Source organism: Bubalus kerabau, chromosome 22, assembly GCF_029407905.1.
Source record: "Bubalus kerabau isolate K-KA32 ecotype Philippines breed swamp buffalo chromosome 22, PCC_UOA_SB_1v2, whole genome shotgun sequence".
Taxonomy (NCBI): domain Eukaryota; kingdom Metazoa; phylum Chordata; class Mammalia; order Artiodactyla; family Bovidae; genus Bubalus; species Bubalus kerabau.
The window spans coordinates 24,853,798-24,871,523 of record NC_073645.1 but is presented as its reverse complement, the minus strand read 5'-3'; the positions used below and the strand labels follow the sequence as shown (position 1 = coordinate 24,871,523).

At 39.8% G+C, this 17,726-nt stretch overlaps 1 protein-coding gene and 1 pseudogene across 16 annotated transcripts in view; both read right to left on the bottom strand.

Moving 5' to 3' along the window:
* Positions 1 to 17,726, bottom strand: part of BTRC (beta-transducin repeat containing E3 ubiquitin protein ligase) — a 169,363-nt gene that overhangs the window by 22,434 nt on the left and 129,203 nt on the right. For all 16 annotated transcript variants that reach the window (XM_055560941.1, XM_055560942.1, XM_055560945.1 and 13 more), the window contains one exon: positions 2,189 to 2,420. In XM_055560941.1, coding sequence (XP_055416916.1) covers positions 2,189 to 2,420 — 232 coding nt within the window. The remainder of the gene's footprint in view (positions 1 to 2,188; positions 2,421 to 17,726) is intronic.
* Positions 4,656 to 8,010, bottom strand: LOC129637023 (60S ribosomal protein L9-like; annotated as a pseudogene).

Below are 17,726 nucleotides of genomic sequence, written 5' to 3'. Positions count from 1 at the left end.
AAAGGCAGAGGAACCAGAGATCAAATTGCCAACATCCACTGGATCATAGAAAAAGCAAGAGAGTTCCAGAAAAACATCTATTTCTGCTTTATTGACTATGTCAAAGCCTTCGACTGTGTGGATCACTATAAACTGTGGAAAATTCTGAAAGAGATGGGTATACCAGACCACCTGACCTGCCTCTTGAGAAACCTGTATGCAGGTCAGGAAGTAACAGTTAGAACTGGACACGGAACAACAGACTGGTTCCAAATTGGAAAAGGAGTACATCAAGGCTGTATATTGTCACCCGGCTTATTTAACTTATATGCAGAGTACATCATGAGAAATGCCAGGCTGGATGAAGCATAAGCTGGAATCAAGATTGCCGGGAGAAATATCAATAACCTCAGATATGCAGATGACACCACCCTTATGGCAGAAAGTGAAGAAGAACTAAAAAGCCTCTTGATGAAAGTGAAAGAGGAGAATGAAAAAGTTGGCTTAAAGCTCAACATTCAGAAAACTAAGATCATGGTATCTGGTCCCATCACTTCATGGCAAATAGATGGGGAAACAGTGGAAATAGTAGCTGACTTTATTTTTCTGGGCTCCAAAATCACTGCAGATGGTGACTGCAGCCATGAAATTAAAAGATGCTTACTCCTTGGAAGGAAAGTTATGACCAACCTACACAGCATATTAAAAAGTAGAGACATTACTTTGCCAACAAAGGTCCATCTAGTCAAGGCTATGGTTTTTCCAGTGGTCATGTCTGGATGTGAGAGTTGGACTATAAAGAAAGCTGAGTGCAGAATGATGCTTTTGAACTGTGGTGTTGGAGAAGACTCTTGAGAGTCCTTTGGACTGCAAGGAGATCCAACCAGTCCATCCTAAAGGAGACCAGTCCTGGGTGTTCATTGGCAGGACTGATGTTGAAGCTGATACTCCAATACTTTGGCCACCTGATGCAAAGAGCTGACTCATTGGAAAAGACCCTGATGCTGGGAAGGATTGAGGGCAGAAGAAGGGGACGACAGAGGATTAGATGGTTGGATGGCATCATCAACTCAATGGACATGGGTTTGGGCGGACTCCGGGAGTTGGCGGCGTGCTGCAGTTCATGGGGTCACAAACAGTTGGACACGATTGAGTGACTGAAGTGAACTGTTCAATAAAGGGTTTAAATAATATCTGTTTCAACCATCATAAATAATATACAATACTATAAAAAAATGTTTTTTTAAAAGAACCAACACTTAGGAAAACACATTAAGAGGATATAGTAAGAATAAAAATGTTGCAAACACTTATGAGGGAAATATATACACCTAGGAAAAATATTAAGAACACACTTGTAGTTCTCTCTGAATGGCAGGGTTCTGGAAAATGTTTTTACATTTTAAACATTTTTGAATTTTCTAAATTTCTGGTAAGTGATACTATCAGGAAACAACTGAGAAAAAAAACCAGACTATATTTTAGAAATTCACTCATTTTTGTACTACTTTTTAAAAAAACCAGACTTTTAACATGGGTGAGAACCTTGTATTTTCCTGATACATCATTTTCCCCAAATACTGATGCCTACGGAGTATCCCAAATCACCATTAAGCATTCAGTGAAACAACCACAGCACTCTCAAAAGTGTGTGTGTGTGTGTGTATGCACAAATACATTTTAAAAAACATACAATAAAAAATATGCAATAGTTTATAACAGCTATTTAGTTACTGAGCAGTGAGATTGTAAAGCCTGGAATTTACATACTTAATATCACAACAAGGCTCCTGAGATACACTTCTTTCTAAAATATTCAATAAAAAATGCTTCTTATTCATTCATACAAAGTAAATATTCTGTTGATAAACTCCCAAAGAAATTCAAATATGTTAACATACCTTAAAACTAAGACACTATAAAAGACACATCTCAAACCAGATAACACCTCAGAAAAGATGTTATTTAAACCTACATGTGAGTAAAAATAGGGTGAATAGAGACAGGGAGAAGAGAGGGGGAAAAGGAGTCTCTTTATAGACTTGGATTTTTTTGTACTTATATCCCAAGAAGGTACGATTAAAATAGTTCATAAAAATCAAGCCAACAAAGATTTTTTAAAGAGAAACAGAACTGAAGATTCAGTATGATTACTAGTGTAACATATCTTTCAGGCAAATTAACGCCTTACAAACACCTGTACACATACCTGGCAGAGCAGTTATGAAATCCCTCTGCAACATAGGTTTAAGATATGAGTTTATGTGCCCATGTTGGTAATGACACATTTGGGATATAAGATGTTCCACAAATTCCACTTGATCGGATTCTGACCACTGCTCAAAATATTTGACACACAGTTCCTTTTCCTTCTCATAGCTTGCTGAGAGTTTCCGTTGCTTGGGCACAATCATACTGGAAGTGCCATTGGCAAGTTTTGTCTGCAGAAGAGGTGGATTGAAAGAGACATGTAACAGTCAGTATTGAAATAAGGGAAATTATATGATTTTCCAGTCTGGCATGCTATGTTATGTATGTCTGTTTGATGGAGCTCACTCTGTTATTTTATTAGTAACTGGATGTTTGCAAACAGCAATTATATGGAAAAAGCCACAGAAATATAACCACAGTAAATTGGTAAATCAGGAATACTGTTGGATGACAAGGCATCCATTTCCAAAAGTTCATAGGAAAACATTATTTGAAGATACATAGATGAAAACCAATGAAAGCATGTTATGACTAGCAAGCAAAAAAGCGAATTTGCTTTATCTTGTATATACCCGTTACTGTGCATTTATACAATTACTTACTCACAACTTATTTTTTAATAGTTAAGTAAGAAATCCTCCATGCAAAGAAAAGCCAATGAATAATTTGAGACCCCGGTACCTTTAAAGATAAAGCTTAAATAACATCAATACTCAACATACCCTTTTCTTCTCCCCACTCCTCCCAAATCCTGTTGTCATCAAAATTATATGCCATAAAGTCTTTAATATTAACTGGTTCATTCAATAAATATTAGTTGAGCATCTATAATGTTCTAAACACTGTCCCAGGTGCTAGGAATACAACACTTAACAAAAATAACATAGTTTCTACCACCAGTAATTCACATTACAGTAGGTATAGCAAGCTAAAAACATTACCATACAAATAATGAAGAAAAATAACGCAGGATAAAGGGATAGAAAAGATAATGCCATTTTGACAGGCAAAGAAATTCTTCTCTGTTATTCAAACCAACATGTAGGTACTGCTGTGATTTAATTAAGGTCCCAAATCAGGACCTTAAGAGGGAGATTACTCCAGTGGGTGTGACCTAATGATATGAGTCCTTTAAAAGCAGAGTTTTGTTTTTTTTCCCCAATTGGTTGCAGAAGAGAAGGGGACCACCAGGCTAGGAATTAGATCACCCTTAGGGGCTGAGAGCATCTCCCAGCAGACAGCCAACAAGAAAATGGTGACCTCAATCCTACAAAGGCAAGGAGCTGAATTTGCCAACAACAAGCTGAGATTTCTTTCCCTAAATGAGAACTCAGCTCAGACCAACACATTGATTTCAGCCTTGTGATATTTTGAGCAGAGAACCCAGTCTTGCTATATCAGATTTCTGACCTAGAGAACAGTGAGCTAATGAACAGGTATTATTTTAAATTGTTAAGTTTGTGGTAATTTGTTATGTAGCACTTAAAAAAACCACAATGTAACAATTTGGTCACAAAGGACTCCATTCCTCCCTGAACATGAATTCTGTTTCTCCCCCCATCAAGAAATAGTTTGTCCCAGCCTTTGAATCTGGGCTTTGACTAAAAGAATGCGGAGAAAGTAACATTCTGGGACTTCTAGGCTTAGGCAACTTCTGTCCCAAAGATTAGACATGACAGCGACTGAACTGAACTGAATGTCCATTGAAGCAGTGATGCCATCCAACCATCTCATCCTCTGTTGTCCCCTTCTCCTCCTGCCTTCAACATATCCCAGCATCAGGGTCTTTTCCAATGAGTCGACTCTTTGCATCAGCTTCAGCATGGGTCCTTCCAATGAATATTCAGGGTTGATTCCTTTAGGACTGACTGGTTTGATCTCCTTGCTGTCCAAGGGACTCTCAAGAGTCTTCTCCAACACCACAGTTTAAAAGCATCAATTCTTCAGTGCTCTGCCTTCTTTATAGTCCAACTCTCACATCTGTACATGACTACTGGAAAAACCGTAACTTTGACGATATGGACCTTTGTCAGCAAAGTAATGTCTCTGCTTTTTAATACACTGTCTAGGTTTCTCACAGCATTTCTTCCAAGGAGCAAGCATCTTCTAATTTCATAGTTGCAGTCACTGTCCTCAGTGATTTTGAAGCCCAAGAAAGTAAAAGTCTGTTACTATTTCCATTGTTTTCCCATCTATTTGCCAGAAAGTGATGGGACTGGATGCCAGTTTTCTGAATGTTGAGTTTTAAGTCTGCTTTTTCACTCTCCTTTTTCACCTGCAACAAGAGGCTCTTTAGGTCCTCTTCGCTTTCTGCCATTAGGGTGGTGTCATCTGCATATCTGAAGTTATTGCTATTTCTCCCATCAATCTTGATTCTAGCTTGAGCTTCATCCAGCCTGGCATTTCGCATGATGTACTCTGCATATAAGTTAAATAAGTAGGGTGACAATATACAGCTTTGATGTCCTCTTTTCCCAATTTGGAACCAGTCAGTTGTCCCATGTCTGGTTCTAACTCTTTTTTTTTTCTTTTTCCAAATCAAGAGTTTTTATTGCCTCTTTAAAATATCACCACTGAGTCCACAGAACCATCTGCCATCTTGTGGTTTCTGCAGCAGGATCACTGAGATCTTATTCATCAGCCTGCTGAACTGTTCCTTTTTCAGGAACACGGACACCATTCAAAATTTTTCTGATATCCTTGTTTTTAACTGTGGTGGCTTGCTGAATCAAAGCAGCTGAATTTGACACAAATGCAATGTCATTTCCTTCAAGAATCAACTCATCTTTCTGGGCTTGAGATACTGAATAGGCAACCCCTGACCTCATTCAAACCCTGCGTATGTATTTTTCACCCCCAAAATTTTGGATTTCCAAAAGAGAACCATTCTCCTGAACAACAACATCGATGGGGAAGTGGGCATACACCGACCTCATCTTGTAACGGAAGCCCAGTGTAACACCCTTGATCATGTTCTGTACATGACTACAGATTGTGCGAACAGTGGCCAATTCCTTTCTGTTTCCCCACCGTTTGTCAACATGGAGCCTCTTCTTTTTCTTTCCAAGGAGACTGAGTTCTACATTGATGTGATTGAAGTCCCCCTGCAGGGTGTCTCTGGGGCCCTTCACAATAACTGTCCGTCCCTTCAAGGTAATGTCGACATTTTCTGGGATGTCAACAGTCTGATTGCCGAGAATGGTCTTCATTCTCACAGTTGATGTGGCAAAGACTGGTTCTAACTCTTGCTTCTTGACCTCTATACAGGTTTCTCAGAAGGCAGGTAAGGTGGTCTGGTATCCCCATCTCTTTAAGAATTTTCCACAGTTTGTTGTGATCCACACAGTTAAAGGCTTTAGTGTAGTAAAAAAAGCAGATGTTTTTCTGGAATTCCCTTGCTTTTTCTATATCCAACAAATGTTGGAAATTTGATCTCTGGTTCCTCTGCCTTTTCTAAATCCAGCTTAAATCTGGAAGTTCTTGGTTCACATACTGTTGAAGCCTAGCTTGAAGAATTTTCAGCATGACATTGCTAGCATGTGAAATGAGAGCAACTGTGTGGTAATGCCACACAATTCTCTGCCAACATTCTTTGGCAATGCCCTTCTTTGGAATTGGAATGAAAACTGACCTTTTCCAGTCCTGTGGCCACTGCTGAGTTTTCCAAAGTTGTTGACATATTAAGTACAACCCTTCAACAGCATCATCTTTTAGGATCTTAAATAGCTCAACTAGAATTCTGTCACCTCCACTAGCTTTGCTTATAGTAATGCTTCCCACAGCCCACTTGACTTCACAACCCAGGATGTCCAGTTCTAGGTAAGTGACCACACAACTGTGGTTACCTGGGCCATTAAGACCTTTTCTGTATAGTTGTGTGTATTCTTACCACCTCTTCTTCATGTCTTCTGCTTCTGTTAGGTCCTTACCATTTCTATCTTTATCATGCCCATTCTTGCATGAAATGCTCCCTTGATACCTCCAATTTTCTCAAAGTGATCTACAGTCTTTCCTATTCTACTGTTTTCCTCTATTTCTTTGCATTATTCATTTAAGAAGTCCTTCTTATCTCTTCCTGCTACTCTCTGGAACTCTGCATTCAGTTGAGTGTATCTTTCCCTTTCTCCCTTGCCTTTTACTTCTCTACTTTCCTCAGCTATTTGTAAAGCCTCCTGAGACAACCACTTTGCTTTCTTGCACTTCTTTTTGTCTGGGATAGTTTTGGTCACTGCCTCCTGTACAATATTATGAACCTTCGTCCACAGTTCTTCAGGCACTCTGTCTACCACATCTAATCCCATGAATCTATTTGTCACCTCCACTGTATAATCATAAAGGATTTAATTTAGGTCATACCTGAAAGGCTTAGTGGTTTTCCCTACTTCCTTCAATTTAAGCCTGAATTCTGCAGTAAGGAGCTCATGATCTGAGTCACAGTCAGCTCCAGGTATTGTTTTTGCTGACTGTATAGAGCTTCTCCATCTTCTGCTGCAAAGAATATAATCATTCTGATTTTGGTACTGACTCTGATTTTGCTACTGACTCTACGGATGTCCATGTGTACAGGCATCCCTTGTGTTGTTGGAAAAGGGTATTTGCTCTAACCAGTATGTTCTCATAACAAAACTCTGTTGGCCTTTGCCCTGCTTCATTTTGTACTCCAAGGCCTAACTTGCCTGTTACTCTGGGTATCTCTTGACTTCCTACTTTTACATTCCAATCCCCTGGCATCAAAAGGACATCTTATTTTTTGTGTCTGTGTTAGTTCTAGACAGTGTTCTATGTCTTCATAGAATCAGTCAGCTTCAGTTTCTTCAGCATCAGTGCCTGGGGTATAGACTTGAGGATTACTATAATGTTGAATGGTTTGTCTTGGAAACAACTCTGAGATCATTCTGTCGCTTTTGTGGCTGCACCCAAGTACTGCATTTCAGACTCTCTTGTTGACTATGAGGGTTAGTTAGTTAAGTCGCTCAGTCGTTTCCGACTCTTTGCGACCCCATGGACTGTAGCCCACCAGACTCCTCCGTCCATGGGATTCTCCAGGCAAGAATACTGGAGTGGGTTGCCATTTCCTTCTCCAGGGGATCTTCCCGACCCAGGGATCAAACCCAGGTCTCCCACATGAGAGGCAGACGCTTTAACCTCTGAGCCACCAGGGAAGCCCATGAGGGTTACTCCATTTCTTCTAAAAGATCCTTGCCCACAGTAATAGATATACTGTTCATCTGAATTAAATCTGCCCATTCCCATCCATTATAGTTCAGTTTAATTCAGTTCAGTTGCTCAGTTGTGTCCGACTCTCTGTGACCCCCATGGACTGCAGCACGCCAGGCTTCCCTGTCTGTCACCAACTCCCAGAGCTTGCTCAAACCCATGTCCATTGAGTCGGTGATGCCATCCAACCATCTCATCCTCTGCCGTCCCCTCCTCCTCCTGCCTTCAATCTTTCCCAGCATCAGGGTCTTTTCTAATGAGTCAGCTCTTTGCATCAGGTGGCCAAAGTATTGAAGCTTCAGCTTCAGCATCAATCCTTTCAATTAATATTCAGCACTGATTTCCTTCAGGATTGACTAGTTTGATGTCCTTGCAGACTCTCAAGAGTCTTCTCCAAAACCACAGTTCAAAAGCATCAATTCTTCGGCACTCAGCTTTCATTATAGTTCACTGATTCCTAAAGATGTCAGTGTTCAATCTTGCCATCTCTTGCTTGACCATGTCCAATTTACCTTGATTCATGGACCTAACATTCCAGGTTCCTTTGCAATATTGCTCTTTACAGCATCGGACTTTACTTTTACCACCAGATACATCTACCATCAGATACATCCACAACTGAGCATCATTTCTGTTTTCATCCAGCCACTTCATTCTTTCTGGAGCTATTAATAATTGCCCTCTGCTCTTCCCCAGTAACATATTGGACACCTTTCCTGGGGGGCTCATCTTTTGGTGTCATATCTTTTTGCCTTTTTGTGCTGCCCATGGGGTTCTCCAGGCAAGAATACTGGAGTGGGGTTGCCATTTCCTCCTTCAGAGGACCATGTTTTGTCAGAACTCTTCACTCTGACCCATCAGTCTCGGGTGTCCCTGCGTGGCGTGGCTCATAGTTTCACTGAGTTACGCAAGCCCCTTCATCAGGACAAGGCTGTGATCCATGAAGGGGACAAAGGAACAGTACTCAATGATAAAAGGAGCAAACTACAGATATACCAAATGACAAGGATATATCTCAAAAACATGCTGAATGAAAGAAATCAGACACAAAAAGAGTATATACTTTATATTTCTACTTATATGAAACTCTAGGATTAACAAACCTAATTTATAATGATAAAAACAGAACAGTGGTTGCTTGGGACTGGATTTGGGGATGGGATTGACTGGGTAACGGCACCAGTAAAGTTTTGGATGGAATGAAAATGTTCCATAGAGTGACTGTTACACAGGTGTATACATTCATCAAAATTCATCAAACTGATTATTTAAAATGAAAATAGACTTTTAAAACTTCTAAGTATAGGGTATTCCTAAGGATAAATGCCATTGTAATATTAACTTAATTCATAATGAAGGTATTATATTTGTAGAGAATTCTGGAGATAAAGGCCTTTGTTATCAAGCCTCTTCTCTCTCTATCACTCTCCCTTACAGATTTTTCTACTAATGCCTAAAGTAAATGCAGCAAAATTTCAATTTGGGAACCTCAGAAAATCCACAAGGGTACAGTGAAAAAGTTCAATTATTAAAAAATCAAAAGGTTGTATATTAGAGTGGGAGAGAGGGTAATGGTTACTTGTGGCAATAGAATTGATTTGGCTTTCCCAGCAAAAGCCTGATGACTCAACCACTACTGTTCAAATGTCTAGGAAAGCTGACAAACAATCTCAGTTTAATGGTAACACTAACTTTCTGCCAACCCTGCACATCTCCTGTTCTGCTATTCTGTTCACAATGAACAGTTATCTCCAAAAGAAAGAAAGAAAGAAGCTGTCAGGTGACAAGCACACAAAATGAAAGGACTTAAGTATTTATACGACTGTTCTCAGCTTAGTCCTCAAAGGCCGAGGGCTAACATTTCCTTCCCTGAAAATATATTAAAGCATCACTTTCAAAATTACCATGAATTTCTCTGAAGCTTCTGCCTGGGCCAGGAAGGAAAAATACACACTTGCAGATACCAACTAGCCTAACCACTGCCTTGGCAACATTAAGTGTGCTGACTTTGCTAACTGCACTGGGTGTGTGCTGGAAGATACAGCACAGACTGGCTGAACTTAATGGTAAGATGACAGATGTTTTTAGTTTGCATGTAAACCCTGCTTTAATCACAAGGGAGGGTGTATGTTAAGTAGAGAAAAGAAAATGTTCCAGATATAGGACAACATTTGGAATTGTGGGTACAAGGACTAGATAAAGAGAATAACATTGATGACTAGAGAGATGCAAATGATATTTAAGGATTCTGTTTGGTCTTCAGAAGAACTCCAAGGAAAGACTCTGGTATTGAAACCCTGGGAACCCTGGGTGAGGGGGTGGGTGGAGTGAGGGAGGGATATAATGATTAAGATAATGAATGAATGAATATAAGTATAAAGTGGGCAACAGTTGTGCTTGGGTTCAGGCTATAGCCTAAGAGGGATAGAACAAGAATTTTGACTAAGGCTGGAACTTCAGAGTTATCAATCAATCAACAACCTTTAAAAACAAAAACAAAAACAGAAAATGTTTAATATTTATTGCTTTACACTTAAAACATAAAGAACAGAATGCTGTAAATAATGGGGAAGAAAAAGATAAAACTACAACACACCAAACACAAAGACTGAGGAAGGAAAGTCAGTTTTGGGTGGGGTAGCCAGTTCGTGGTAGATCAGGAGCCGACAGCGACGGCGATGGTGGTTGAAGAGCCTGTTTTGCCCCCAGGGGTGGTGAATTCTGACCCAGCTCTGGGTCTCCTGCAGGAGCAGCTGGGTTTTCCCTGCCCGAATGGGAAATCATCGTCTGCCCAGTGGGTCTCCTGCCGGGGCTTCAGGCTCTGCCCCAATGGGCTCCAGGCCCTCCAGCTGACTCAGGGGAAGGCTGACACAGTGTTCCACGTGGGAGCAGATGTGTTATGCTCTCTGTGAGCCCAGGACAGGACCCTGGGGAGTAGCCTGGGTGGTGTCCTGGCCCAACGCCTTTCCTGTTCACCTCTGGGCCCTGATTCTGGGGAACCCTCAGCGGCCACATTCAACAGGAGCCTGTGCTGGCCCTCAGTGGCAGTATGGTGCATGGGCCCCTCACTTGGGCAGATGGATCGGGTGTCCCCATCAAGCAGCTCCTCATGGATCTCTGGGCTGGGGCTCTGCAATGACAGTGTGGCAGCTGGCCCTGCCCGGAGGCATCAGAGCCCTGCCAGGCCATCATCTTATCACTGCCTCTTCTGTCCACTTGACCTTTTGCTCTCAGGTCAGGTACAGACCTGTGTCTGCTCAGATATGCACCCAGGAGGTAAGACATACATCTGAAGGGCTTGGGTTAAACCTCAGGTAGAAAGGCACTGCCTGGGCTCTCTACATCCCATCCAGCCAGCTTGAACTGGGGTGTGGACATAATCGGCCCACCAGACTTCTTATCAGTCTGCTCTTACTTGAGGCAGACCCATCCCACATAAACCCCTACCACATATACAGGCAGAGGACACAGATCTACCCTGGTGGGATCATAGTGATGGCTTCTACCCTGGTGGGATCATAGTGATGGCTTGGCCTAGGCTGGCCTGCCCTGCGCCACCCTGTGTTATCTAATTTTTACTGGGGTATAGTTGATTTATAATGTATCAGCTTCAAGTGTATACCAAAGTGAATCTGCTATACACACACACTCACACACACACACTCACTTTTTTTTAGATTTTTTTCCCCACATATTCCCCATATATTACAGAGTACTGACTAGAGTTCCCTGTGCTATATATGGTTAGGTCCTTATTAGTAATCTATTTTATATATAGTAGTATGCATGTATCAATCCCAATCTTGCAATTTATCCCTCTCCTCCTTTACCCCCAATAACCGTAATTTTAACAACCATTTATTGGGTGACTGGTCTGTGCTGGGCACTTTTCTAGGTGCTAGCAAAACCAGTGAACAGGTAGACAAAATTTTTCTTTACTTTCTCTGGCAAGAAGTAGAGGGAGAATATGTAATAAATATTTTAATCTTGAAACCAGTTAGTATTGTGAAGAAAACAAAACAAGCTAACAAAAAATACCCTAACTGAGGTGTTTATGCAATGACACTGAAGTAGGTAATGTCTGAACTGTGATTTGAAAGATGAGAGTCAAGCCTTATGAAGATATAGGGAAAAAACCTTCCAGACAGAAGGAAGAACAAGTCAATGGTGTGTTCAAATGAAAGAAAGAAAGGCAGCTGGTATGGATGGGGCAAACTGAATGAGGGAGAAAGTTGTGGGAAATGAGGTTAGTGAGGTGACCTGGGGCCAGATCATATAAGGACTTCTGGGTCACAGGTGAGGAGTTTGGACTTCTTGTTAAGTGTAAAGGAGAGCCCCTGGCAGTTTTGAGGTAGTTAAATATGGCATCATCTGATTTACCCTTTAGAAATACACTTGGAGAAGGCAATGGCAACCCACTCCCGTACTCTTGCCTGGAAAATCCCATGGGCAGAGGAGCCTGGTAGGCCGCAGTTCATGGGGTTGCTAAGAGTTGGACACGACTGAGCGACTTCATTTTCACTTTTCACTTTCATGCATTGGAGAAGGAAATGGCAACCCACTCCAGTGTTCTTGCCTGGAGAATCCCAGGGACGGAGGAGCCTGGTGGGCTGCCGTCTATGGGGTCGCACAGAGTCGGACACGACTGAAGCGACTTAGCAGCAGCAGGTACCACACAGAGAAGGGGGTGGGGCATCTGGGGCAGTGAGGAGAGACTAAGAAGAGCAAGTTGAAAGCAGAGGAAGGAAGACCAATTAGAGCTGATAACATAATCAAGGCAAGAAGCAGTCATGGCTAAGGTTAGAAAAGGCAGATTAGGAAGTGCTTAGAAGAAAGCTATTTTACCCTTACAAGAGAGGAAGAAGGAGAAAAGCCCTGTTGAGAATTATAAATCTGGGTTATAATACACATTTACTTCAGTATAGTGATTTACTTCTTCAGTAGGGCCAATCCTTCAAATATTTAATCTGGTACATCAACCTGGATAGGAACAAAACCAGGGTTCTTGCTCCTTGTGGGCAGAAGAAACAAGATAAAAATAAAATAAATTCAAGAGTTTTGCAGGGGATGGTGGGGGGGGGGATTTTTTTTTTTTAAAGGCCTATACTATTCTCTATTGGCTATTGCCAGGCTTTAGTTAATAAGGATATAAAAACATTGGTTTAAAGTTCTTTTTCTTATTGTCTTCCCTTGATTTCTCTGTAAAAACAGCTCTTAAAAAAGTCAACACTGTCTTGCTTAAATTAAGAGGAAATGATATTGTCTACATTTTGATTAGAACTGAAAGAATAAGTAAGTATACCTAAGAATGGAGATGGTGACAACACAGAGATCCAGAACAGTTCTAGAATTTACAAAGAGCTAGGGTAGAAAACAGAAAGGGACCCTTAGAAGGCACAGTAGAGCTCTCTGGTACTTGAGAATCTTTTAACAAAGAGTTTCAAGAGAAACGGAGAGAATCTGGCCATAAATTGAACATGCGGAGTAAAAGATAATGAATGATCAAAAGTAGAACCATCACTTTGAACATTTCCACTTAAAAAATCTCTATAACTTTCAGTGACCAAAGAAGTAGTCTACTATCTTTTGGGGCAAGGGGTAAGAGTGCAAATGAAAAGAAAAATGGTGACTATAGGTACAGAATGGGACAAACATTTCAGCAGGAGTAAACATCACATTTCTCAGTAGGATTATTGCATTAATATTTTAACAGCTTCTACTAAATATGATTACATATTGGGTGAACTCATAAATATGTCAGATCTGATTAGTGAACATGGAAGACAGGAAGGGGCAGATTTGTCAGCAGAAGGAAAGTTCACATTATGAATTTGACTGGTTTCTAATAACCAACAAGAAAAGCTTGCAATCACTCCAATTCTTTTAAATAAAACTCACCAGAAAATGAACTCACAAATGCCCCAGTATAAATGATTAAAGACTGGACACTTAGCAGTCTTTTTTTCCCCTATTAATTACAGGAAAAGCCATATAAAAAAATCTACCAAAACCACAACAAAGCCATTTTTATTATTTCTGGATTTCTGAGGAAGTTAAAGGGATAGGATAGTCACTTGACATCTTTAGGTTTCAAACAGGGGCTCTTGTTTCTGCAGTGGGTTCTCTCATGGAACTTCACAGCTTCCAGGGTGATAGGTTCTTTTGTTCTAAACCAAGAAGCTCACAGCAGTTTAATTTACTGCTGCATTATTATAGCTACTAACTACGCACACCTCCAAGGCTGGTAAACCCACTGATGTAGATAGTGCCACCTTAAAAGGATTTTTGGATGGGTCTTAGTGATGAGGGGGAAAAAAGGACATAATGTTTAATTATAAGAAATGATTGAAATAGGCACAGACATACCCCGGGTGCCTCTGCACTGCAGCAAGCTCTAAACTTGTTATCGTTAATGGTTTAAATTTCACTGTGCTAATCATTTCAGGACACAAGCCTTTCTTGATAATCTAATGAATTATTCCAACATCCTTCAGCAAAAAAAAAAAAAAAAATCCTCCATGACAGCACTAATTACAAGACGTTTTCCCAGTGCTTATGTAAAATATGACAGAGCAGCAGCTTAGGGAATTGCAGAAAACTGCTTCTAATTTCCACTGAGAAACTGACAAACACCTCTCTTTCATCTCTCCCAGCTCTCAAGTAAGATTTAACTTTCTCATTTAGTTAATTACCGAGTGAGGATCATCATTTCCCCGGATCGGAGCGGCACAGAGCCTTTATCGTGTTAACTTGTGAACTTGATCGATGGCTGCTGCTAAAACTTAATAACTTCACCCCCTGGCAAATTGTAAGATAAATATAATAGGAGAAACTCTGACAGTAAAAACCTGCCAGAAATGAGCGCTGTGTTTATGTTTCTTTGCAGGCAGCAAAAAAAAAAAAAAAAACCCACAACAACCGACAGCTTATTACTGGTTGCGTGTTACTTATATTTAAAAGACTCCAGGCAGTTAACTTTCTACATACTGTTAAAACTTTGCTCACAATATGGGGAAAAATGAGAAAAAGCACCAGTGATGCAGACTTGGGGAAATGAGGGAAGAAGAAGAAAAAAATAGGGAGAAGGGCAAAGCAAGGGAATATACTGTGTAAAATCTTTTAAAATGTCATGTTTATCATATAAAATGTTCAACCAGCACAAATAGGCATAAAATTCTTAAAAAATAATAAAACACTGTATGAATTATATCTAGGAGCAAAGCGAGAGAATTTCACTCACTCAAATTTTTTCAATGACCATAAGTCCATGCCTGAAGAATCCAATTAACTGTAGAATTCCTAGATCTCTTCTCAAAAACCCCTGCAGCTAGAAAACCATTTACTAAATACACCATTTAACCCTTTCTGAAACAAGTACACTATAGCTAGGAAATGCATAACTCTGTCTAGAGCACTTCATCTAGTCTTATTCACCTTCCATACCTCAGCCAGCCAATTGAGAAGCAAACAGTCTGGATTTTTTTTTCCCCTTTTGGTCCAGTTTGAATCTGAATTTGGAATTTTAACATTTAACTGAGCAAATTGGTACCATGGCCTAGTACAGTATGAATTTTAAGCCTTTTATAACCAACAGTAGCAAGGAAAATAGACAAGGTATAACAATGAGGTATAACAATAATAGAATACCTGCTCATGAATGGCAGTCCCCTCTATCCCTCAAGACTGAAAACAAATCTGTATGTAAATTGCTAAGTCTATTATACTGACCACCCTCACATTACAGAAATATTACCAATAAAACAAAATATGAACTAAATTCTGGGAAAAGTAGAGAAAGGCACAAAAGGTCTTATAGGACTTATGAGTTTAAGCCTAACTTGTGAGATAGTTTTTAAAATGCATTATCTGATATGTTATCGCCAAGAGCTGAAGGCTACATGCTATAATCAAGGGGCCACCATTTTGAAAGTTGAAAGGAAGACTGACATTAAAATGGCAAATTCACATTCAGCAGAGGATCAAATTTGATTCCTTTTTTTTTTTTTTTTGGTTTTTACTTTCTTTAAATAAGGATTATTGGGGTCAAGCAAAGAAAGACTGATTTTTAAAAAAAAAACAAAACAGCATTTATAACTACTTTAGAAAATATGAAAAATACAGAAGCAGACAGAATATAAAAACTGCCCATAGTTTCCATCATCAACAAATAAACGATATGCACATTTTGGTGGGTATGTATCTTTTCGGTCTAAAAAAATTATTAGTGCATTATTTGATTGAGAGAGTGTTTCTATGTCACCTAGAGAATTCTTTGTCTATAACATCAAATCAATCAGAGTTGGCAAAATTTATCTCCTTTGCTGAACACCTCAGAGAAGTCAAGATCTGATCCCATAGGATACAGAATTGTAAGTGACTAGAAGTGTGGGAAGCAGGGGAGAGGAGAAAGAGGAGGAGAGAGGAGGGAGGGGTGAGGAGGAGTGAGAAGGATGGGGAAGGGTGAGAAGAAAGGGAAGGGAAGGAGGGAGACGAGTGAGCAAGGAAGAGAGGAAAGGTGAGAAAGGAGAGGAATGAAAGTGACTGGGGATGGGTAGAGAGTGGGTAGGAGAGAGGAAGGAAACGGAAAGGTTAGGCATGGGTAGGAAGAAATGGCTAAGGGGAAAGAGATGAGGGGCTGGGGAAGAGATGGAGGGAGAGACGGAAGGTAGGGATGAGATGAAGAGAGATGAGGGGAAAAGGAATGAATATAACTAAATGCAAAAGGAGCCTAGCACTACCATGTTCACCTGCCCTAAGAAAAACAATATGCCTGTCAGGAAAAAAGGTCCTCTCCCACACAATAAAAATCAAGAGGGAGAGGGGATGAAAAACTATTTTTCTAAACCGCTACTTAATGTTTCAGGCAGAGTAATAAAGTTTAACTGTCTGGAATCTTGTTGCTCTTTCTGTTAACTTCCTCAGACAGAGGTTGCTTATCTGGATGTTAAATAATGTTAATAGTACCAAAACAAAATTTCTGTGATGGAGAAAGTTTTAACTAAGAGTCTTCTCCCTGACTTTCCCCTCATATCCTCCCTTTATCTTAGCATCAGAAAGCTAAGTTCTACCAATAAATAACAGGGAATGACAGAGGCACTGGCTGCCAGAGAGAAACACAGAGACACACTTAAAATGCAATTAAAAAGGACACAGGGAAATACAGTTAATTTAAAATAAAGAAAAAACTATCCTCCTCCTCCTTGTGCACTAATCCTTACATTTTTCTGTCCAATAAAAAGGTCTCAATGACTTGGTAAAACTTGCTCCTGAAGAAAGCCTTTGAGAAGCTATATCTAAAACCTGGATTAAGAAAATACAAGGCTTTTTGGGATAGGATCTCAAGAAGCCAACTCAGCTTTCTAGAAGAAATTCAACTCCTTCCAAATGCTTGTTAATGCATGTTAAACGCAGCAAGAAATAATCCTATGAGGCAGCAGCACAGGCCTCTCTTAGCTGCAGTGAATGAAGTAAATGACTTGTAACTTCTGGAAGTCTTGGTTATCTGCAGGTAAAACTTTAATAACCCTTGGAGCATCAAGGGACAAAAGACATTTCTCTCTGGAATACGTGGGTAATTGTCTTCTTAATTTATCCAGAAAAAGCTTAGTTTGGATGTAGCATCTGCTTTTTTTTTTTTTTTTTTTTAAGCAGAGGTGATCAAAATAACTTGCTCAAATTCACAGAAGTTATTAGATTTCGGATCAGACTGCAAAATGCAGTTGTTAAGTGTATAGTTTTTCTAAACTGATATTTTGGATCTGCTCTTACCAATAAGAATGCTACTATCACTACACTGATGCTTTGTCTGTAAGTACTCTAACTTTAATCCACTGTTTTCTAAGATTAGTTTCAACATTTTTATGTAAAAAAATACATAAAATATTACTATGCAAAAATTCAAGAATGAGAGTAAAACTGAACTTACAATGAGTGACATTTAACAATTGGAGAAGACTGGAAAGAGCAAGGGAAAGACATCGAAATATGTTTCATGATATGAAATAAAAGACATTTGAACATTTGACTTTTTTTTTCATTTTCAATCTTTCAGAGCAATTGCCAAAACATACTCCTACAACACTCAAATCTAGTGAGGGAAAAACAATAAGGAAGTTATTAGCATGGTAACAAGATTCTCAACACAGTACCCTAATTTTGAAAATCCACTTTTCTGATTTTTACAGTAAATACAGGATGATTCCTCCAATCTGTAAAGTATAGAGTACATTTTGCTTCCTTCAGACTTTGTACTTCATTTTAGTAATCAGCAAAGACAGGGCAGAAACCAGATTGAAATTCCAGCTGTCATCAGCATTCAC